Source organism: Arachis hypogaea, chromosome 17 (genome assembly GCF_003086295.3).
Source record: "Arachis hypogaea cultivar Tifrunner chromosome 17, arahy.Tifrunner.gnm2.J5K5, whole genome shotgun sequence".
Taxonomy (NCBI): domain Eukaryota; kingdom Viridiplantae; phylum Streptophyta; class Magnoliopsida; order Fabales; family Fabaceae; genus Arachis; species Arachis hypogaea.
Genome location: NC_092052.1, coordinates 116,318,934 through 116,344,127, shown reverse-complemented (window position 1 = coordinate 116,344,127; position 25,194 = coordinate 116,318,934). Strand labels below are relative to the sequence as shown.

Sequence of the window (25,194 nt, the reverse complement as noted above, 5' to 3'; positions counted from 1 at the left end):
CTTAAAGTTAATTTGTCTAATCATGAAAATTTTAAGGTACACGAATGTTACTCAATTCAGTTAAAAATATTAAGAGTCAATATTTTTAATTATAAAAAAGAGTAGAACATAGAAAATTAATTAATATTAATTTAAATATAAGGTAAAATACACGAACAAATATTGATAATTTATCATTTTTGAATTTTAACATATTTTTACAAATATTTGATAATAAAAAATATTAGTAAAAAATTACTAAAATTTATTATTTTTAATTTTATTTAATAAATTTTATAATAAATAAATATTAAATAAAATAAATTTAAATTTTTTTCTTAACATTAACCACTGAAAAATTTTTGGAGGCCAGCAATTTTTAGTATTTTTTACTATCATTTGACCAATATAAATATTAAATTATTATTTTATTAATTTATGTATATAAATTCTGAAAAATGTGGATACAAATTGTATTGATTTATGAGAGTAAAATATATTGATTTATGGAAATGAATTATAGCTCAAATGAAAAAGTTTTTTCATACTCACTTAGAGATTCCGAGTTCGAGTTTCACTCCTAATTTTGGAAAAAAATATTGATTTATTATTTATGTATACAAAATTCTAATAAATATAAATATAAATTATACAAAATATGGGTGCAAATTATTATTAACTAAATATTAATAAAAAATAATAATATTTATTTACCATGTAATATTGATCTTAACCAGTTTATCATGGGATGAAAAGAAAATAAAAATGGCTTATCCAAAACCAAAACACAGTAAATCAATGCACATGCTCTTCAGGTCGTGTGATTTAAAGATTAATTTTTATTATTAAGAATATCATTTTTAAGAATATAATGTCTAGGAACGAGATTATTTGGTATATAAGATTCTTATGTTTGGTTATAAAATTTCATGTTTTGGAATATGTCTGGGAAGTTTCAAAAGTTAATTTTTTAAACTTTTGACTTATGAAAAGTAGTAGTATTAATGTATAGTGTAATTTTTAAAACTAAATTGTAGTTGTCTAAGAAACTATTTAAGTGCTTATAGAGAAGTTAAAAAAAATGACTTCTCTTATAATAAAAATTTTTTTAATCATATTTCTTTTAAAATAAGAACTTTTAGAACTAAAAAATAAAACACAAAATAACTTATTTATAGGCCACTTTTAGGCTCAGTTTGGGTAAATAACTTAAATAAGTTCTTTTGGAAAAGGAGCTTAAAACATAAGGACTTTTATTAATAGCAGCTTATAAATAAGTTATTTTGTGTTTGGATTTTTAGTTATAAAAGTACTTATTTTAAAGTTGTAGCGTTTGGATAAATAACTCAAAAGATAAATTTTTTTTACAAAAGAGAATGAATATTAAAATAACGATGATAACAAATACTTTTCAATATTGAATGTTGATTTTACATAACCTAATCACTAATATTGTATATGATATGGTAGGTGAAAATAAAAAATAAAAATAAAATGTGTGTCAATGTATATTTTATTGCTGTTTTTTATTTTTTATTTTTATTCCTATTAGAACTCTCTTCTCCTTTATTGAGGTCAAGAACTTGTTATAATTATCTATGAAAATAATAATAAGCTATAAAATTACATATGAAAAAAATAAAATTAAAACTGAAATTTCATACCACACTTGAATACAAATTTAATAATAAAAAATAGTGATAAAATAATAAAAAAATATTTAGAAGGAATATATGCAGTAAGTTGTTCAGATGTAATATTGTAATGTGGTGGAGGATCAATACTTCCATCAAATGTTTCATTACGTAAAAATGGTGAGACTTGGAACATTGCGTGAGAATGATAGTGGAAGGCCAGTGCTTCTAGCAGACCTTGTGTGAAAATGGTGATGAAGAGTCAGTATTTTTCATAGAATTAAGAAGGAAAGTAAATTTTTTTGTTTTAAAATTAATTTTTTTTAAGTAAGTGGTAGAATGACTTCTCGAGAAGCAAGAAGTCATATATTTCTACTTCTTCAAAAAGTTGCAAATTAACTTTTCGAGAAGTTAGAAGCTTTTTTTAAAATAGTGCCAAACACATAGATTATGACTTTTCATAATCCAAAAGTTAAAAAAAGTAGCTTCTGCTACTTCCCAAACGGGCTCTTAATATAAGCATATATTGTTTAAGTTATTTTTCCAAAAGAAGCTTAATTAAGCTGTTTACTCAAATTGGACTATGTAATAATCCTAGAAATGAATAAATTTTTATTTGGTTGACTTTAAATTTCTTGATCATATTATGTAATATGTCAAAATTACCCTAACTTATTTAAATTAAATTATTAATGACTATAAATTAAATATAAACCTAATTAAATATTATTATTTTTTTACATTGAATTTTTTTTAAATTTACAAAATATCTCTAATAATAAATTTACTAAAATACCCCTAATAATAAAAATAAAAATGTTTAGCTAAAATTATTATTGATTCTAATTTTTTTAAATTTATTAATATACCCCTAATATCAAATGTCTTTAGTTGAATTATTATTGATTCTAAATTTTTTAAATTTACTAAAATACCCCTAATAACAAATATCTTTAGTTAAAATTATTAGGGGAGATATAATTTTTTAAAATTATTATTGATTCTAATTTTTTCAAATTTACTAAAATTCCCCTACTATCAAATATGTTTAACTAAAATTATTATTGATTCTAATTTTTTTAAATTTACTAAAATACTCCTAATAACAAATATTTTTAGTTAAATTATTATTGATTTTAATTTTTTTAAATTTACTAAAATACTCCTAATAAAAATATCTTTAGTTAAAATTATTTTCTAAATTAATTTTATCACAATTAAAATTAACACAAAATATTTATCTAAATTTTTAAAAATCCCATAATTCATATTTCGTCTCATAATCCCTAGTTGAACTTATATAAAACAAATCTCATCGATTCTAACCACATATATATTAAAAAACTTTACTATTATCCAAATTAAAGTTACAAAGAAATATCAAAAGTTAAAACTTACTAGCAGGCACACATGCACAACTCTTGTATAAAAACGCCTACACATAAGTTAAATAGAATCAATGTTACAATAGACAGTCTCATACATAAAAAAATTCACACAATTATCGAGTATGATGTCTTCTCCTCCATTGTTTTTATATTTCTTGTGCAAGTTGACCCCTCCATCTACCCCAAGCATCGCTTGTCTCAATATGGTGGATTATCCCACCATCTACTCCAAGCATATTTTAATTTACTATCTCATCAATAGGATCTACAATCATCACTCTTCTAATGTGATTATGCAAAAGGCAACATGTAGTTATAACTCTTCCTTGAATCTTAATAGGATAAAATAACCTTCCCCTTAAAATTTTCCATCTTGCTTTCAATACTCCAAATGCCCTTTCAATGATATTTCTAACTTGTGAGTGTTTCATATTAAAAAGATCTTGAGCTGTATTGGGTTGATTATATGGATTAAACTCACTCAAATGATATTTTTATCCTCTATAAGGTGCCAAAAATCCTTCACAATTAATGTATCCATCATCACATAAGTAGTAACGACCTAGTGTGACATATAAAATTGAACAAAATTAATAAAAGATCAAATGGTTACTTTGATAACATACTAAAGTCTCAATAAAATACATTGGGGAACACTAAACTCATTGCGAAAATAGTGCATCTCGCAATACCCTAGAATTCGCAGCTGAACCCTCCCAACTCACCAATACATAGATAAATTGCATATCAGGAACAACCACTCCAAGTACATTGGTTGTTATGTCACCTTTTCTGTTTTGATATCTAGGCTTATCAGCCTTAAGGACATTGACTTTGATATGGATACCATCTAAAGCTCCTAAGCAATTCTAAAATCCAGAAAAAGATCAATTAACTCAATCCTAAAACACACCAACCAAGCATATTTTTTTAATAATATTAGTAAAATAGATTACCTTAAACTATTTCCATCGTTTATCCATTCTATCCTGGCTAAATGGTTGAGGTTTCTTCAGTAAGAGATTATGACATCTCAAATAGCAAACAATACATCATTAAACCGTTTACTAATTATTTCGTTAGATCTCACAAATTGTCTTTTTATTACTCTAATTTTGACGTCATGTGCTATAATATATAAAAATATGGCAACCATTTCTTCTACACCCATATTCCTATTTAGTTCTAACCTTCCAACCCCTCTAAGTATGTTACACAATGCATGAAAGGCATGTCTATCCATTCTTGTATTTTTTATACATGCTAGTTCACTAAAATAAATAATCTTATCGACACTAACATCCCTTATTACTTGCCTACTATAACTATCATTCTATTTTTTTTCTTTTTTTTCAATTGCAATATAATCAAAACATAACAAATTATCAACAACTTAATCATAAGTTCATTCATTAATTCGAAACATAAAATCAAGTAGGCAATAACTCTCATCTTCTGTTTGGAATCTATTCTGTTAAAAAAAGAAAAACATTAAAATAATTGAGGGAAATGAAACATAACACCTACTTAACAAGAAGATTACAATTATAGACCATCATCAGCAAATTGAAAAAAAAATTGTATGAAAGATTGACCAAATATCAAGCTACATTTAGTTTTTAAAATCAATACCTTTTTTATGAGAAAAACATCATATAATTAATTTGACCAACACAGCCTTATTAGACAAACTAGGACTGCTCCAAAGTAAAGAAGAATTGAACATTCCATGATTTTGATTTTTGTATGAGAATTTATCTTTAACTATGTCATAGAATTTTACTGTTCTAACTTCTTGTGCAAGAGAACAGCAACAACACAATAGCCATTGCATGCAATCACTAACATTTTGATTCCCACAACAAAGTTTATTATTATTTGGTGGTAAATTGAACATTTTTCTCATTTGAATCCTCCAATATCCACCATAAAGTAAACTTCATGATTCTTCTTAGATTAGCAAAAATCACATAAGAGTGTTTGGTATGCAACAGAAACATTTTACTTAAGATTAAATAGTCCTCCTCTCCATTCAGGTGCATACTCACAATTTGTCAAGTATATATCCGACAAAATTCAAACAAAATTCAACAAACAGAACTTTAATTACATTTCTGAAATCGGGTTGATTATCATATAGGTCTTATGTTTTCTCTAGTTTAAAAATCATTAAAACAACACATACCAACCATTGACTTGAAAAATTTCAGACAATTGAAGAACCAAACATTGAATCCATATAGAGAAGTATACAAACTTTAAAACACACAAATAGTATAAACATAGATTGTGTTTTAGAATTTCATTATCCACAAATAGTGAAGTTATACAAGTACAGGAGCAAAGAATAGCATAGCATATAAAGCGCAGATTCATTGCAATGCAATACAGAGAATGTAGCAACCAAAATTTATTGATTATCATTATTATATTAACAACCAAAATCACAGTCATAATCTCAATCACAATCAAAGTGAAGGTGAATATAGAGAAAGAAATAAATAATTGGAGGAATAAAGGAATCGTGAATCCAAATACAAGCATACCAGGAAATGCAGTGGGATTGGGCGTTGAAATAGTCAAGAACAGATTAAGTTAATAATATTTTAAACCTAGCACAAACCCTCATGTCAATAAATCATAGCACAAACAGAGTTTAGCAAAAAATAAATAAATAATACACAAAAATGCAAAATAAAAAATCATAATGAAGCAAAATGAAATATTTAAAATTATGCAAACACCTCAAAACTTCAAAATCAATGGCTGCATAAAATTGAATTCCATAAAAACTAAGTAGAACTAAAACCAATTCATCAGAACCATTCACACAAACAGCACAAATGCAATCGTTGAACAAGATATGGACATTGATTATCTTAGGGACCATTGCATTTAAACTGCAAGCAAACGATAATTTAGAATATTTTAACAAAATCATAATGAAACAAAATGCAGAATCAACAAATCCTAACAAAAAAGATGCAAAATTAGAAAGCAAATCCTAACGAAACAAGTAGAAACTCGAAAAATCAGTAAACCCCAAAGTTCAGAACACCCAATCTTCATACAAAAATAATTCAGAGAACGATCAAAAATGAAAACACACCTTTACTATTTGGTGTGGCTCTCAGTTTGCAAGGCAATTCACCATCGCCATCGCCATCGTCATTCTTCTTCGTTCTTCGTCACTGAAAACGAACGAAAAAGAGAGTGAATGATACAGAGGAACACGAACACGAATATGAAAAAGAGATCGATGTAAACCCCGCTAAATTAGTAAATAATTAGTCAATGAATTAAATTTTAATAAGAAAAATTAGAAATATAAATCTTATATTAAAATAGGATAGAGCTCATTAAAACGAGGATTTTGACATTAATTTCAAAGAATTTGGCCTAAGATTGGACTGAACGGACCGAACCGAGCTCAAAATGGACCCAAGGCCCAAACCACACTAACCCATTAATAAGCTTCAGCTCATCACACCGCCCTTCATTTCCTTATTCACGTTCCAAGGCTGAAGGAAGAAGAAGGAGAGGAACAAACCCTTGCCTTGATTTCTAACCACCATAACTCTCAGCTCCGAGCTCCGATCGCAGCACCGTTTGCGACCACGCGTCCAGTGTCGAGCTCTATGATCCTATCAGATCAATTTCATAGGTAAGCTTCACTTTCATCCCAGTTTCTCTATCCCTTAAATTTCAAAAATTTGTAAGAACCCATGTTGAGATTTTGTTTAATTTGGTACTCTAGGTTCAAATTAGCTTGTGGAGCTGGTCGGATTTAGTTTGTTTAGTCCGTGGACACGGTAAGGATCCTAAACCCTAGCTATTTCTTGTTTTAATTATGTTGGATATTGAGTTGTTAGGTATATGTATGTATATATATGTGTTAGGTGTATGAATGCATGATATGGAGTCCTTAGAATCATTGGAAGCTTGATTTGAGAGCTTGGTGGGTGTTAGAGTTGAATTTTGGTGATTGAAGCCTTGTCCTTCTGCCTAATTGGGTTGCTTTAGATAATACGTGGAAATCGGCCAAGGTATGGTTTAGGTTTCACGTATATAATATATAATGTTATGTGAACACTTAGGCTAGTTGACTATAAGATAGGAATGAATATATGAGTATGTGAATTGATTAGTATTTCATGATAAATGTTGAGTTTTGGTTTAATGGTTGATATTGAGGTGGGACTACTAAATGATGAATTGTTTATGCTTGTAAATTGGGAAAGAAATGAATATGATTTGTGATTGTTGTGGTTGAAGTTATGAAACTTAGATACAAAATTATGTACATAATGATGAATAATTGATTGAAGGTTGGTTATGGATGACTTTGGTAAAACAAGTAGTATGTAGCTATGTTGAATGAAGGTAATGAAGGTATGAATTGTGTTTGGTTTGGTTTGGTAAAAATTGAGGTTGGAGGCTTTTTGTAAAAAATTGAATGTAGGTAATGAAGGTATGAATTGTGTTTGGTTTGGTTTGGTTTGGTAAAAATTGAGGTTGGAGGCTTTTTGTAAAAAAATTAGTTTTTGGCTAAATTTTGGCGAGCCATAACTTGGCTTCCGAATCCCCAAATTATTTCAAACTGATTTTATACGAAAATTGGATCTGAGAACTTTACATCGTTCGAAGAACGGAGGAAAAATAATTTAAAACGAAAAAGTTATGCACGTTGGAAGTTTGGATTAAAAAGGTTGAAATTCTGCAGCTTTCAGACTTATGCAATTTTTTGGAAAAACGTACGCTCACGCGTATGCGTGGGCCACGCGTACGCATGACCCGGCATATGTGTACGCTCGCGACGCGACCAACCCTTTCAGGTTGGAATTCTCGCATACGCGAGCAGGGACTTGCGCACGCGAGCAATAGTTTCTGCACGCACACGCCTACACGTTGCCCCTGTTTCAGCAACAACAGATTTTGTGTTTTAAAGCTCAAACTCGAACCTCTAGACTTCTATTTTTACTTTTTTAGCCTAAATATTGTTAGTAAGCCCAGTTATAGGATGAAGTTAGGGAAATTGTGGTAACTTGAAGGTGAAGAAAGATTCTTTTAAAAGGTAATAAGTGATTAGAGGAGATGGTATTTGATCGATAAAGATGATGAAAATGGGATATGAGGTAATTGAGAGAGTAAAGTGACATTGATAATGATGTGTGAGACACTTAATGATGTTAAATAATTGAGAATGATGAGATGAGATATGAATCGCTGTGAGATCGAGAATGATGAATTGTAAGAAACAATTGAATAACTTGAGCTTGGGGCATTGTCTTCCCCATGTCAGTCGGAATTTTTTCCGTGGTTATTATTGAGCTTGGGGTGTTATTTCCCCCATGTCAGCCTGGGATTCATCCCATGGATAACATTGAGCTTGGGGTATTATTTTTTCCTATGTCAGCTTGGGGTATTGTTTTCTCCATGTCAGCTTGGGGTGTTGTCTCTTCTCCCCATTTCAGATTGGGATTCGTCCTATGGATATTGTTGAGCTTGAGGGCATACTCTTCCCCATGTCAGCTTGAGAATTCTCTCCATGATGTATTTTTGAGCTTGAGAACATGTCGGGGTGGCTACGACAGTTGATATCAACAGCCATAGGACAGGCATACATCATATGCATATTGTTTGATTTGATTGTTTGTGCATTTCGTGGGATTGCCTAATTGATTATATTATGCTAACTGTCATATTTGCTAATTGTACTACTTGTTTTCTACCTGTGCTTGTCTTTGTCTGTTTGTCTGTCTTTGCAAACTCATTGGTGATGGAGGAGCAGAGGAAAGGTGGACAGGTTTGGTGTTAAAGTTAAGTTTGAGCTGAGTTTAGAATTCCCTAGACACCTACCCCCTTTATGGTTTCTGTTTAGAATATTAAGCTGTATAATCTGAGTGTTGGCGTTCTAGGATTGCCTCTAGCATTCCCAAGACCTTATATCTTATATGCGTGGCACCTTTACAATGCTAAGAACCTCTGGTTCTCACCCTATACTGTGTTGTTGTTTTCAGATGCAGGTTGAGAGGCACCTCGCTAGGCATATGGTCTTCTGAAGCGGAGTGGTTCCTGGGTTCTTTTGTTATTCAGTTTATGTATATATGTGCTTAGCGTTCTCTCCAAAAAATTTGTTTATTTTGTCTCTCTTAGAGGTTTAAGGAGAGTTAAAGTTTTATCTCTATATTTTGGGATATGTATATATGTATGTAAATATTCTCCGGCCAGCCTTGACTTCACAAGTTGAGTTAGGAGCTAGTTATTCTGTATCCTTGACTCTTATTCTCTCTTTTGTTTATTTATACCTATGATCTTTAGATTTCTTCGTACGCAAGTAACCACATTTTTTGAACATTGCGCTTTTATATTTTGCGATTTTTGCTTTACATTTTCATCAAGGCTCATTGTATATCAAATCCTTTCAATTAATATATATATTATTTTAGAGGTCGTAGCGCCTCGTCACCTCTATTTTACATCTTAGGTGTAAAATTCTGTGTGGTAGGATATTACAATCGAAGTGACTCTTACCTCTAGAATGAGGTGCGCGGTGGTCGTGCAAACCTAAATCAACAACAAGACGCTGGTGGAGCTTTCTTGAATTTGAGAAAAAAATTCTGCTAGAATTTTGGATTTTAGTGAAATGAGAAGAGAGAAATCTAAAAGAGGGTTAGATTTTATTATTTAGATAAGGATAATTTAGTCTATTTCTTTTATTATACAAATTCTATTCTCATTAGAATTAAATATACCTAAGAAAAATATAGAAATAAAAATGATAGTAATTTAATTTCTTAAAATAAAACATACCTAAAAATAATTTTTTAAACTTTGAACTAAATATGAGAATAAGGTATTTTCATATCAGAATCCCTAAAAATGCACTTGTATTCCCTCCAATCACACTAGGGATGGCAAAATTTCTCGAGACGCGGAGATTCTTGCGGGGTCTACCCCGAATGGGGATCAACTGTGGGAAACTTTCTCCGCGGGGATAAGGATGAGGGACAAAATTCTCTCGAGGCAAGTGCGGGGATCCGAGCGGGGATCCCCGCCCCTTTCCCGCTATTCTCCAAAATTACTGAATTATCTTTAATAATTTATTTCTCATATATATTTTTAGTCATTTCTCTCATACACACACACATATAAACCCAAAACTCCTAATCTTCATTTACATAATCCTTCTTCAATTCAAATATCCCTAAACCCAAAACTCCTAATCTTCATTTACATAATCATTCTTCAATTCAAAGATCCCTAACGCTGTTCATACTCCATCCAATCTCTTTGCAGCCACCCTCTCGCCACTCCCCATCCCTTCTCACCGCATCGCATTGTCACACCTCACCGTGCCATCACCCTCACCGCGTCGTGTTTTCTATTTGCGGCGTTCCTTTTCATAACTATGCGGTCGTGTCCATTTTTCTCTCTATTGCCGCGTCTCCCACCTCGTCCACTGCTTTGTCCTTTGGCTCGTCGTTGTGTCCCCCCTACTGCGTCATTTCGAAAGAAGTCACCATCGTGTCATTTAGACTTTTTGTATAAAATCTTGCTATTTTTGTATATAATGGATACTTGCAACTCTAATCTTTTGAAAATTAATAATTAGTTAGAACTATCAAATAGATGGAGAATGGAGTCTCCACGGAGAATGAGACCCCGTAAAAAATGAAAATGGAGAGCAAGATTCCTCCAAAACAGAACAGAGATGAGGAGCAAATATGAGGGTAGGGATGGGGAGCAAGGAGGCATCCCTTGCCCCGCCCTACCCCGTTGACATCCTAAACCACACGCCTCCTCTGTGTTTTCATTTTGCACGTTACTTAACATTTTCTTTTTTCTTTTTCGTCAAATAGACAAATGAGGAAAAAGATCTAATAAGGACATAAGGTTAAGGGGTAGTTGTTGTAGGTTGCAGAGTAATGGCTTCTGTGGCTCCTTCAGTTCTGAGTTGCTTAAGCATTACCAATAATCTAGTGATGATTGCTCTCGTTTTTCTAATCTTAGTTGTTCCGCTATTCTTTCTTTTGCGAAGCTCTAAAGTCGCCCGCCGCCGAGGAGGCAAAGAGCCACCACTGGCGGCGGGGGCATGGCCCATAATAGGCCATCTCTGGCTCTTCACCCGTTCCCAGCCACCACAGATAACTCTAGGCGCCATGGCCGACAAATACGGAGCCATATTCAGGATCAAGATCGGACCACAACGTGCTGTGGTCATCAACAACTGGAAAACCGCTAAGGAATGCTTCACCACCAACGACATCGCCCTGTCATCGCGGCCAAGGGTCGTTGCCGTCGAACACCTTACCTATAACCAAGCCATGGTGTCCTTCGCCCCTTATGGCCATTATTGGCGCGAGATGCGAAGGATTGCCAACCAGGAATTGCTCTCTACTCGCCGAATCGAGTTATCAAGCCACCTTCGTGTCTCCGAGTTAGAAGCCAGCATCAAAGCGCTCTACAAAGTCTGGGCTGAGAAACACAACAACAACAACGACAACGATGACGCCTCCTCGGGCTATGTTGCGGTGGAGATGAAGAAGTGGTTTGGAGAGTTGATGCTCAATATGGTTCTTAGAGTGGTTGCGGGAAAACGATATTTTGGTGGTTCTGATGAGGAGGAAGCACGGCGGTTCTTGAAAACCATGAGAGAATTCATGCGGCAGTTGGGGTTGGTTGTGGTGGGTGACGCTGTTCCCTGGCTTCGGTGGCTGGATTTGGGTGGGCACGAGAAATCCATGAAAGAGACCGCTAAGGAGATGGACGCCATTATGATGGAGTGGTTAGAGGAGCATCGCCGGAAAAGAGCTAATTCTGATCAGGATGGTGGGGATCAAGATTTCATGGACGTCATGCTCTCAATTCTTGATGGTACTCAACTTGCTGGATTTGATTCCGATACTATCATCAAAGCCACCACTTGGGTATGTATATATAGTAGTATATGGTGGACTCAAGTGTTTTTCAAGTAATGTAGTTATAGTCAATTGTACCTAAATTGATCAATATAATATGTTATATTATATTGGTTAATTAATTTGGTTAGTCTTTTATTATGGTCCCTAATCGAACTGACAAATACTATGTGTGAATTACAACTTCTAATTATTACTTGAAAAAATATTTGTTAATCAAAGAACACTTTTTCCTCTGAAAATTATTGTGCGTTGCAGATTCTGATGGGAGGATCGATTGACACCACTTCAGGAACTCTTATATGGATATTATCTTGTATGTTGAACAATACAGGCACAATAGAACAAGCACAAAAGGAGTTGAACATCTATGTTGGTAAAGAAAGACTTGTAAAAGAAACCGACATAAGTAAGTTGGTGTACATTCAAGCCATCGTTAAAGAGACATTAAGGCTATACCCTACAGCAATTTTCTCAGGACCTCGTGAGTTTGCGGATGACTGCTTTGTTAATGGCTACTACATTCCAAAAGGAACGCAACTAATCACAAATTTATGGAAGATTCACACGGATCCTAGCATTTGGTCAGACCCATTAGAATTTAAGCCAGAGAGGTTCCTTACCACTCACAAAGATGTTGATGTTAGAGGTAACCACTTTGAGTTGATCCCATTTGGAAGTGGGAGAAGAATGTGTCCCGGACTATCATTTGCCCTTCCCATGATTCATCTAACTTTGGCTACTTTCTTGCAATCCTTTGAAATTTCAAAGCCATCTGATGAACCCATTGATATGACGGAAATATTTGGCCTCACAACTATGAAAGCTACTCCCCTTGATGTTCTCATCAAGCCACGTCTTTCTTCTAGGCTCTACAGTTTATCTTGATATATTTTATTTGAGAGGAATGCTAGGAACAGCAATTTTAGTAATTTGTAACTATCAATTGGTTATTAATAGTATTTTTAATGGTGTGAGATTATATTTAATAGTGAAAAATCACTCACTCTTATTTTAATAGTTAAGTGCTAGACAAAAAACATAAAATTTGCTGGTCCTAGACTTTTTTTTTTATTTTATTCAAAAATATTATTTGTACAGAAATTAATCATTAAAATTAATTATTATATGTTTATGTATAAATATATATTTTATACTAATAATAAATTTTAATAATTTTATATTAATAATAAATTTTAATATATTTTAATATATTTTATTAAGTAAATTTTAATATGTCTATGTTGATGGTAATTATTTTTTTTTGTTTGGTGACCGAAAAAAACTTAACAAAAGAAAAACTAGGGAATCCAAGCACAAAGAACCGAGAAGCTAGTTAACTAAATCATATTTTATGGTGACTATGTTTACAGTGATTATGTAAGTGTTTTAAAAATTAAAATCACATTTTTTTTTATTTTGGTAACATTTTTTTTAGTAACTTTTAAAAAATATTGTTAAATAATAAAAATGAGTTATTTTAATTTTAACAACACTTTTAAAAATATTATAATTACTATAATCACTATAATATAGATATATTAAAATTATCTATTTTATTAGAAAAATTATAAAGTACAGATTTATTTATACAGATATTATTTTATATTCATAAGCAAAACAAGATAACCTAAGAAAGAGAAAGTGAAATTATAGTTAATACACTTTAATAGTTTAATTATGGAATGCTGTTTTTATTAAGAAAAAGAAAAAAAGAAATATGAAACAACATAAAACTCATTCTTAATGATGAGTATGTGTATATAGAAGGAGAAGAGTGAAACATTCTCTGGAGATATTAAATACACTTTTCACATGTTTATTTTAACCCTTTTAATGTTAAAATTCATTTTTTATTGTATTTAAAAAATAAGATTTATTATTAAAATATTATTTATTGTCTTTTAGAATAAAGTAATTGCACACATAAATTTAATATATCCTTTTAAAAAATTAAAAACAATTAAAACATGATTAAATTGGTTTGAACAACTTAAAAAATTACTTGACAAAAATACATTTAATTTAATATTATCTAGATTTATTTTATTTTAACTAACGAATGAACATGCAGTAATAATAATACTCCAAATTAATTTTTAATAATTTTGTTTTAAATAAATTAGTACTTAAAAAATAAATATTAACATAATAGTTCATGCTATTTTATAAAGTAATGATCTTGAGCTAACGGCATTAAATATCATGCATGAAAGTAATGATCTTGAGTCAAGAACAGTCGAAGAATGTCGACAAGGAAATGATTGACCAAAATGAGAAGAAGCTATGAAGGTTGAGTTAAACTCACTTGCAAAACGTGAAGTTTTTGGACTTATAGTCCGTACACCAGAAGATGTAAAATCTGTTGGATACAGATAGGTATTTGTGAGAAAACGAAATGACAAAAATGAAATTGTACGCTAAAAAGCTCGACTTGTGGCACAAGGTTTTTTACAAAGACCCAGTATAGATTATGAAGAAACATATTCCCCTGTAGTGGATGCAATAACATTGCGTTATTTGATCAGTTTATCCGCATATCATAAACTACATATGCATTTAATGGATGTGGTAACAACCTACTTATATGGATCATTAGATCGTGATATCTAAATGAAAGTCCCTGAAGGACTAAAGATATCTAAATCATCCAATGAATATTCACAGGGGTTATACTCAGTCAAATTGCAAAGATCTTTATATGGTCTAAGCAATCTGGACAAATGTGGTATAATCGTCTTACTGAGTATCTGGCCAAAAACAAATTCAAGAATGATGATATCTGTCCATGTATTTTCATAAAGAAATCTACTTCTGGATTCATTATAATTGCTGTGTACATTGATGATTTAAATATCATTGGAACCCATGAAGAGATTCCTACAACTATAAAAGCTCTAAAAGAAAAGTTTGAAATGAAAGATCTTGAAAAAATTAAATTTTGTCTCGGCCTACAGATCGAGCATAAAAAAAGGATCTTTATTCATGAAACAACATATACAGAAAATATCTTGAAGAGATTTTATATAGATAAGTCACATCCATTAAGTACCCCAATGATCGTAAGGTCTTTAGATGCGAAAAAGGATCAATTCCGTCCTAAAGAAGAAAATGAAGATATCCTTGGTCCTGAGGTACCATATCTTAGTGTCATTAGAGCGCTAATGTATCTTGCTAATAATACACAACCTGACATATTATTTACGGTGAATTTATTAGTAAGGTATAGTTCCTCTTCAACCAGAAGATATTGGAATGGAATCAAACAAATCTTTCGATATCTTCATGGAACGGTTGATATGTGATTGTTTTATCCATATGGATTCAAGTCACAATTAGTTGGCTATGCAGATGTAGGATACTTGTCTGACCCACACAAAGGGAGATCTCAAATAGGATATCTGTTCACATATGGTGGTACAGCTATATCATGGAAGTCCATGGAACAGACAATAGCAGCAACCTCCTCTAATCATGCTGAAATACTAGCGATACATGAAGCAAGTCGCGAGTGTTTTGGCTCAGGAGTTTGATCCAATATATTCTGTCGTCAAGTGGACTGATTGACCATAAGATAGCTCCAACTGTCCTGTTTGAAGATAATACAGCATGCATTGCTCAACTTAAAGGTGGATACATCAAAGGTGATAGAACAAAGCATATTTCTCCCAAATTCTTCTTCACTAATGACCTTCAAAATCAAGGAACAAGTGATGTCCAACAGATTCGCTCAAGTGATAATCCACTACTAGAAAATTTGTTATTATAGATGGATATTTCTGATAGATTTTATTCCACGGAAATACAGACGGAATTTGTAAGGAATTTTTTGTCGGAAACAAAAAAAATGAATTAGCATAAATTTCAGACAGAAAAGAGAATCCATCGATAATTCTATCGAAAAAAATAATTTTTTTTCTTGGGAAATAGTTACCGACGGAAAATTTGTCTGTAATTAAATGAATAAAAACGCTACATTTTATTAAATTATTACGGACAAAAAATCTGTCTGTAATTTAAAATATTCTGTCAAAAATGTTGAAATAAGGGTTTTGCTTTAAGCGTGTCTCCTCATTTCACATGATACCCATCCGCGCCTCCACACCCCCTCTTTTCCAAAAGCTCCATCGGCGGTGCCTCTCCGCCTTGCACCGTCGTTGCACTGAACTTCCGTCACACCGAAGCTCCATCACACCCCCTCCCAGCTCTTCTTCGTGTGTTGCTCGCGTCGCTTCGTATCGAACCCTAATGTGTAGAAATCGTAGAAATCGGTCCGTTTCGATCTCGCCTCAGCTGTGCAGGTAACCCTAATCTCTTCCACACCTTTATCACTCTTCCTATTCGCTGCTACACTGACGCCAGCCTCTCCTCCTATTTGCTATTTTTCGTCGAGCTTTTTTGCATCTCGTCTGATTCACCGCCTCTCCTTGAACTTTGCAGCGCGCTACCGTCGTTCTAGTCTTGGTATGGTTTATATGATCCAGTTCTTATTGTTTTTTCTATTCTCTTACGAATGCATAGCTATTTTGTTTTATTTTTCTTTTGATTTGTTTGTTTCTTTCTTTCTCCTTCGTTTTCCTTCTCGCACTTCTGGAGCTGCTACCACTCATAGAATTTCCTGTTCCAGAATATCGAGAATCTATCCTCAGATTCGGTTAATTTCGGAACATATCACTTTCAGTTTTCTAGATTTTTATTTTCATGTTTGAAATACTGATTGTGTAGATTTTGTTGTTTAATTAGTTCATTCTTTTTTTAGTTATTGAGATGATTATATGGCTTTAAGTCTAAAACATGAGCAATATAATAATGTCTGTGAGTAAAGTATAAAATATTTTCTATTGTAACATTTTAGCTTGGAGTGTTCTATTTTACACGTTCTAAATTCTACATGCATCATAGATAAGCTTATTCTTCAATCCTATGCAAAGCAAGAGCTAATAGAATAGCATGAATATCTGTGAATATTTTACTTAGGAATTAGAACGTATAGATGGCATATGCAACTATATTTTACTTAAGATGAAACTATATTTATTAACTTGATGACCTTTTTTCTTTAGGAATTATTTGAGATCCCACGTGGCCAAGGTCGTGGTGGCTGGTGAATACATTGAGTTAGGAGCATATAGAATGAATTCAGGAGAACTTGGCTTAAATCTTTTCTAAAGTGAAGACGCTCCTACCAGATTAAGTGAAGAGGGGAAGCAAGATTAAACTCGACCTCTTAGTTATGCATGCTTTAACATGATGACATGAAACTATTTCTCCTACAATTTTAACTTATTTAATTAATATGAAAATGAAACACAAGCTATTATGATCTGTTATTGTTGGCTGCTTTTTGGGTTGCTATCTTTGGCATCCACCATTAATAGCAGTCTATCTTGGTTGCTTCTAATTTGTTGCAATAACAGTTGAGAGTGATTATTAAAACTAATTATAGGTTTTATATATAAGAATTAAGATAGATTATGCCCATGGCTAACTTTGGGATACTTTTGCAGGTTCTTGAATTGATGAAAAAATGCCTTGAGTCGATGCCCTGTTATGGAAAGTTGGGAGAGATCATACACAATGTGTTATTCTCTGATTCTTCCATCCATAACACACTCTTCCAAATTTCTTGTACTACTGCCCAAGTCTTGGAGGTTGCAAATATTGAAACTTATTTCTTTTCATCCTTATGTCAATCTACTTTGCTTTTTCCTACATCATATTGACAAAAGTATCTCTTTTACCAGAAACTGCATGTAAGCCGCCTCTTTGATTCAATGATAATTAAGGGGATACAACTTGCTATAGGATCTGTCTTAGAAATTCTTGTGGTTATGCTGACTAGACTGTCAAAGGTATAGAAGAAAGCTAGAGAGTTTTTTTTTTTTATCTTAAATGAGTGTAAATGGAATGGTTTAATAGTTACACATGGTTACGATTAAAGGAATCCATGTGATATTGCTATGTTGATGTGATGGATCATGGATGTATATCATGCTTTTCTTTTGTTGTTTGTTTAAGAAGTTTTAAGCATAATTGTCTTTATGTTGCAGATCATATTTTCTACTTTTTGCTATCCATTAATTCTTTGTTTGATATGCTCTATATTCCTAATATATTTGCATAATGGACACACTGAAAGTTATTGTGTGATGTCAGGATAACTCTTCCAGCTTCCCCATTTTTCTCCAAGCAGTGTTCTCATGTACAACCAAATCAGTTCCTCTTATCACTTGTGTTACTTCTTTGATTTCATACTTTTGGAACCCTGTAAGAATACTAGCCATGCTGGAAATTTAGTGCTCTTACATTGATTTTTTTATTTTTATTTTTATTTAAATGCCTTGTGCTTTTGCTGAACTAATCACTAGGAATGTGACAATGAGTTTTACTTTTTATTTAACAATAACTAATCTGCTTATTTCTGCTCTCTTTTTGTTCCATCAATTAGAGATCTTTTAGAAACTTGTGTTTTGTTATTCTGTTACTGTTATGTATTGATTGCATTTGCTGAACAATGAACTGATATTGATTACATTCCTAATTTCCTATATTGTTTTGCATGCCTGCTCATCCATTTGCTTCTAATATAGTTCATCATTTCATTTTATTAAAGGCTGATATCTTTCTAGGCCATCCAGTTGGGTGCTGTCAAGTTCATTTCAATGTTATTTGTCACAGCAGATTGTTGTCAACCATTTTTGTATGGAACCACGTTTTTTGCCCCTGATAATGAGGAGGTTTGGCATTGTAATTTCATCTTACAACTTTATTTTCTTTTTTTCTTCTGAAACTTTCTGCAACTTGTGTTATTTTGTCCTAAGTGATAATATTCTAACTGGTTTTAGATCATGGATTTTAGGCGTTTTGCAAGCTACATACTACAGAAGAAACTGGTATCAAATGAAGAGCTTTTTGTTGTAACACTTAATTTATTCACTTCTGTAGCACGTTACCAGGTTTATATCATATGTTGTAAATTTTCTGCTGTTGACACTGTCATCCCCCACCCCTTCTTAAATGCATTTCAAAATGAATGCTACAACTTTTTGCATAACTTCTTTCATGAGTAGATGTGTCTACTGTTTGTTGAGTTTTCATGAGGATATTGCATCATGACAGTTCAACGGCTAATTTTCTAGTTTTTCTCAGGGCTCTGTTCCATCATTATTGGGTTAGGGGTGGTGAAAATCCCTTGTTCAAGCATCATATTTTGAATTGATGTTCCTTGTTGCAGTCTACTTTTGTTGTTGCTATCTTTGCTCCAGATGCCGGCAATGAAGACCAACATAATACTGGGGATCCAAAGTCGCATGAAGGTGTATATATAATTTTATTATGCAACTGGATGTAAATTTTCAGGTGGCCACCAATTCATTGCTTACAGGAAGCCCATGACAAGTCAAGATCTGTGACTAAGGCTCCTGCCATGAAGGGTTAGTATAATTTTGGTCTGTTTTCTTAGTTTCTTCTAATACAATTCTTTTGCATGATTTATTTTATGTGCTTCTTTTGAGCTAAAGATTGGATTTAGTTTCATTATCATAAATGTAAATTCCATACCGAATAAATAAATAAATTCCATATTCAACTTGTTCCTGCCACAAAAGAAGAGGTATGATTTCATTTTAAGCATTTCTGTTTCTTCAATTTTTAACGCAGATAGAAGCCGAAGCATCTTCTGTTCAGGTTGTTGCAAGGACTCTCTGCCCTTTGAAAACTATTTTGAATAGAGTGGTTTTAACTTCAACTGGGGTGCTCCTCAGTTGCTGGCAGGTTACTTTGCCTATCATAAGAGAGTTTTGATCTGTAGAAATGTCATTAAGTTAATTCTCTTTGATTTATGTGTAGAAAAATCTAGTGATAGGAAGAAAAGAGAAACCGATTTCAATGAATGCTTTTCAACTCATTTCAAGATCACAAAGCTTTAACCTTGACAGCTTCTTTGAGCAGCAAATAGTAAGTAAAATATGATATTTGATCTTAATTTGATCATATTAACAAATTTATTTATAACTTGCATGAAAACTCACTTTAAGAGATTATCTCTGGAAAATAGCCAAATAGGTTAACTAGCATTTCAGCATTGAGGTTATTTTTTGTTTCATTCTTGTCATCCAGGTTTTCTATTCTTAATTAGAGTAACTGCTGTAACATTCTGTGTCACTCTGGCCGCCTCACTAGCTGCACGCTAGGTATCAACCCATTAATGCTTTGGCATTTGTATTTGATAGTATCAACTTTGGTGCATCTGACTTTGCAAATTCAACATTCTCTTTTGCATTTATAATAACATGATATGTATATAAAGTTAGATGGATCTTATCCATTTATGTTAATCAGGAGCATTGGAAGTCAGAGGGTGTGATAAACCACTATTTTACGGTTTATTTTGTATTAAATTGAGTGGATTTTATCAACTATTCTTACACTTATTCATATAAATTGCATGGTTTTACAAATCCTTCCTAATTTTGTGCTATGATTGAAAACATGCTTCTTTGGCTTTAAATTTGCTAAGTTTTAATCCTCTTTTATTACCATCGATGCCGTGATATGTTTGTTAAGTGTTTTTAGGTTTTCTAGGGTAGGAATGGCTTAGAGGATGGAAAGGAAGCATGCAAAAGTGGAAGGAACACAAGAAATTAAGGATTTCAGAATCTGGTAGCGACACGCACGCATGGGCGACGCACACGCGTGGCTGATGCCTACACGTGGCCAGTGGAAAGTCCAGCGATGCGTATATGCGGCTGACGCGTACGCATGACGAGCGTCATGTGCTGCAATTAACAGAATTTACTGGGGGCGATTTCTGGGCTGCTTTTGACCCAGTTTAAGGCCCAAAATACATATTAGAGTCTGCAGAGTGGAGCTGGAAGGACAACTAACTTTCATTCATATAATTTTAGGTTTTAGATGTAGGTTTCTAGAGAGAGAGGCTCTCTCCTCTCTCTAGGTTTTAGGATTTTTATTCTTGTTCCTTCTCAAATTCAAATTTCTACTTTACTTTAATTTAGTTTCTCTTCTAATTTTATTTGTTCTAGAATTCTAGTTTATCTATTTCTCTTGTTGATTTCTTTATGTTTCCAATTTAGTTTATGAATTCTTCTTGTTTCCTTTAATCCATATTAATGAAATTTATGTTTTCAAGTTTATGATTGCTTTCTTTAATTTCTTATTATTGTTTCCTCTTGTAATTGTTAGTCTTAGATTTTGCTATGGCTTATTAGTTTTCTATGTTTTTATTTTATGTCTTCCAAGAGTTTGATAAAATACTTGGGTGAATTTTAATTTAGATTTTTATGTTCTTGACTTGGATTGATTATTTAGAGACTCTTGAATTATCAAAAGTCTTTTGTTGATTGGTGATTGAAGATTGCCGGTTAGCTTGAACTTCACCAAAGCTAGTCTCCCACTATGAGTTGACTAGGACTTGTGAACTCAAGTTGATTGTATGCACTTGACCTTCCTCCATTGGTTAGAGGTTAAGTAAGTGAAGGCAATTCACATTTACCACCACAATTGACAATGATAATGAGGATAGGACTTCTAATACTCAATCCTTGCTAAGAGCTTTCATAGTTATTAGTTTAATTCCTCGCCATTTTACTTTCTTGTTCCTTATTTCAAAAACCACAAAAATATACTTTCCCATAACCAATAGTAAACTACACTTCCCTGCAATTCCTTGAGAGTCGACCCGAGGTTTGAATACTTCGGTTAATTTTATTGGGTTTGTATTTGTGACAAACAATCTCAACGTTGATTGAGGTTTAATTGTCGGTTTAGAACTATACTTGCAACACGATATTTTTGTGAAAATCTTTACCGACATTTTTTCTCCGTCAAGTTTTTGGTGCCGTTGCCAGAGAATTGCAAATGTGTGGCTTATTACTGGTTATTGTGAATATTGTGAATATGTTTGCCTTTTCGTTTCTTTATTAGTTGTTTCTAGTTTTAGGAGTTTATTTTCATTATTTCTTATTAGTCTTTGTTTTTATTTTCTCTTGTTACTATAAATTCTCACCCCTTTGACTATGAGTTTGGTTCAAATTTTGTTGTAGAAAATGGAAGCTACAATGAGAATATGCATCAAGGATGGAACAATCAAAGGTGAGGGGAGCCTCAAGCTTATGGACAACCATCTTGGCAATAACTTCCTCCAATGTACTATGAGCAACAACCATTCCATGATGCATACCAAGACAATGGTTATGGTAGACCTCTTTATGACAATCAACAATCACCACCATATACCTATGAACTCCCTCCTCAATATAACCCTCAACCACCACACTCACAAGCTCCCTACCACCAAACACTTCTATTTGACCCTAATCCTTATCCCCCCATACCAACTACCTTATGAGCCAAATGAACCATACATAGAGCCACCCCAATTCCAACCAAATTACTCCCAAGAACCACCACCTCAATATACACTACCTCCAATGTATGCAAACTTTTAACCACAAGATGAATTTTTCTTTCCACCACAACCCTCTATTGGGGAATGTCCATATCCATCAATCCAAGAGTAATATGATCCTAATTATGTTATCCAAGCGGAACAAGAGCCACAGGATCATTTTAAGGAAGCAATGGATCAACTTCAAGCAACTATCCATCAAATGGAGCGAGAGGAAGGCCAAAAAACACACAAAGCACTCATGGATAACATTGCCAAAACAAGAGCCACCATCGACCCATGGGACTCATGCAACAAACAAAGCATTTCCAAGGATGAATGTGGAAAGTCAACCGAAGAGCGGAGCATGAAGGAATTCTTAGAATCTCAACTTGAGAACAAGGGACTAGAGTGCGTTGTGCAACAAGTGGAAAAGATGGAGAGTGTTGAACCGCCACATCCTTATCATGATGAACCTCCCTCATATCCACTCCACTCTCCAATGGATGACACCCTTGATGTTCTTCTTCAAGGGCAAAGAGAGATGCAGCGGACGACACTAGAGTTTATAGCTACCTTGACTGAGGTAGTAGATAATTTAGCTTCACTGTGCTTCAACACTCAAAGTATCCCCATGGCCACATGTGGAGAATCTAATGAGGAGCATAGCATGAAGGAGAAACTAGGAACTCTGGTGGAAAGTGAGAAATGTGACTTTGTATTGGAACAATTGGAGGAAGGCGTAATTGTTGAAGAGGAAGAAGTGGTTGAAGACTTAGGAGATGCTAAACCTCCATGGGAATCTAGAGTTGTAGAGTATTCCTCCAAGAAGCTTGAAATTGATGTTGAGGAGGATGGTGCACAACCTCCAAGGCATGTTCCCTATGAAGAATTGGACGGGATAGATCAAGAAGCAAGTTTCCTTGGTAATGATGATCATGAATCAAGCCGTCCTAGTCATGAATTTGCATCCACAAGTGAAATTCTTGAGTTAGAAGAGCCTTCTCCCAATGACATTGAAAGCAACATTGAGGTAGATTTCTCTCAACCTCATATTTATGATTTGAGTGACGGAGAAGAGTTGGATGAACTCAGTGAGGAAGAGCTTGAAAGTGAAGAATCTCTTCAAAAGGTGGAAGTCCTTCGGCAAGGTTGGACGGGAGTTGAATATGCTTTGTCAAGATCGTTGGAGAATTCTCTACTTAGGTTATCGTCTACTCCTTCATTTGAGTGGGTAAAACTTATCTCTATTAGCTTTACTGTCCCACTTGAGTATGTTATGCTTGTACGAATGACCAACTTAGGAGGCTTTGTGGAATGAAGCATAAGAGAAGGATGTTTAGTGGTTGGAGTTGCAAATCAACACTCATCAAGGTTGCAATTTCAAGAGCTAGATGCAAGGGTCAGACTGGTGATCAATTCGTTGGATCTAAGAGAAGAGTTTGGTACTTGAAGAACGGAAGATTGACGGTTTAGAATTCAGAATAAATTCTCGTTGCAAGTATAGTTTCTAAACCAAGCAATCAACCTTTCTTACAAACGTTTTAGTTGTAACAAACCCCTTTTAAATTGATAACTGAAGTATTTAAACCTCGGGTCGTCTTCTCAAGGAACTGCAGGGAGGTATGTTCTTAGTATTGGTTATGAGTTTTGTAAATTGGGGTTTTTAAGGTAAGGAACAAGTAATTTAAGTGACAAGTAAAATAAAGAAATAACTGTAAAATAAACTCTTGGCAAGGTATAAAAATTCGAAAGTCCTATCCTAGTTATCCTTATGAGAATTTAGTTTATCCCACTTAGTTAACCTTTACTAAAGCAAGGAAAGTCAAGTGAACTAATTAGTTAGATTTTCCAAGTCCTAGCCAACTCCTAAGGAAAGACTAGAGTTAGTGGAATTCAAGTCAATTAGTAGACATAACCATCAATCGTGATAAGTTCAATAACTCAAGGGTTTCCAGTTAATCAATTAAAGCCAAGGATATGAAAAGCTAAATAAGAATTATAAACTGAAATACCTCAATTTGTATTAATAAGAGAAAATCAATCTAAACATAAAGAATTCATAAATCAATCTGGTGACATAAGTAATTAAATGATAACATTAAAATATCTGAAAGCAAAAGAGAAATATAAAGTAAGAGAAATATTGAAGCTGATAGGGAATTGAAATACTAAATTGAAATAATAAGAAATCCTAATCCTAAAACCTAAGAGAGAGGAGAGAACCTCTCCCTCTAAAAACTACATCTAAACTGTGAAAAGTGAATAATTGAGGGCCTCCTCATGAATGGATGCATTCCCCCACTTTATATCCTCTAATCTGTGCTTTCTGAACTTGGATCTGGGCCAAAAAGAGCTTCAGAAATCGCTGGGGGCATTTTCTGTAATTTCTGGTGCGTGGCATCTGTCACGCGTCCGCGTGGGTCACGCGGTCGCATCATCTGGAGTTTTCCTTATCACGCGTTCGCTTCGGTCATGCGTCCGCGTCATCTGTGTTCTGCTTAAGGCGCGTGTCCGCGTCAGTCACGCGTTCGCGTCGCTGCCTTTTTGCGCTAGGCATGCGGCTGGGTCGTCCATGCGTTCGCGTCGCTGCCAGTTTCTTCAAAAACTCCATTTTGTGCTTTCCTTCCATTTTTGTATGTTTCCTTTTCATCCTTTAAATCATTCCTGCCTTAGAAGATCTGAAACTAATCAACACACAAATCACGGCATCGAATGGTAAAAAAAAGATACTTAAAATAATTATTTTTAAAGCATAGGAAACATGTTTTTCACATATATCACATAATAAGGAAGGAAAAGTAAAACCATGCAATTTACATGAATAAGTGGGTGAAGGATTGAATAAATCTCTTGAATTGAGCACA

At 33.3% G+C, this 25,194-nt stretch overlaps 2 protein-coding genes and 1 long non-coding RNA gene across 31 annotated transcripts; 2 read left to right on the top strand and 1 right to left on the bottom strand.

Moving 5' to 3' along the window:
- Positions 1 to 2,928: 2,928 nt before the first annotated feature.
- Positions 2,929 to 6,233, bottom strand: LOC140181040 (uncharacterized). Its single transcript, XR_011875553.1, has 2 exons — positions 6,111 to 6,233; positions 2,929 to 3,563 (listed from the first exon to the last, which is right to left on the bottom strand). It is a non-coding gene; the product is annotated as an uncharacterized lncRNA (long non-coding RNA).
- A 3,858-nt stretch (positions 6,234 to 10,091) lies between these two features.
- LOC112766281 (cytochrome P450 CYP82D47) lies at positions 10,092 to 12,921 on the top strand. The gene is made up of 2 exons (XM_025812188.2): positions 10,092 to 11,931; positions 12,181 to 12,921. Exons 1-2 carry the CDS (start codon positions 10,930 to 10,932, stop codon positions 12,808 to 12,810), a joined length of 1,632 nt encoding a protein of 543 aa, XP_025667973.1. The 5' UTR covers positions 10,092 to 10,929; the 3' UTR covers positions 12,811 to 12,921.
- A 3,048-nt stretch (positions 12,922 to 15,969) lies between these two features.
- On the top strand, positions 15,970 to 21,074 carry LOC112766119 (uncharacterized). 29 transcript variants are annotated; one of them, XM_072223384.1, is made up of 11 exons: positions 15,971 to 16,223; positions 16,363 to 16,386; positions 16,986 to 17,152; positions 17,430 to 17,573; positions 17,667 to 17,774; positions 18,079 to 18,189; positions 18,536 to 19,355; positions 19,582 to 19,608; positions 19,771 to 19,878; positions 20,060 to 20,114; positions 20,506 to 21,074. In XM_072223384.1, the coding sequence occupies exons 4-7, from the start codon at positions 17,442 to 17,444 to the stop codon at positions 18,647 to 18,649; spliced, it is 465 nt and encodes a 154-aa protein (XP_072079485.1). In that variant the 5' UTR covers positions 15,971 to 16,223; positions 16,363 to 16,386; positions 16,986 to 17,152; positions 17,430 to 17,441; the 3' UTR covers positions 18,650 to 19,355; positions 19,582 to 19,608; positions 19,771 to 19,878; positions 20,060 to 20,114; positions 20,506 to 21,074. The 29 variants fall into 29 exon arrangements, with proteins under 29 accessions (XP_072079480.1, XP_072079474.1, XP_072079485.1 ...); XM_072223382.1 differs by having other exon boundaries at positions 20,041 to 20,114; XM_072223385.1 differs by lacking the exon at positions 20,060 to 20,114.
- Positions 21,075 to 25,194: the final 4,120 nt, after the last annotated feature.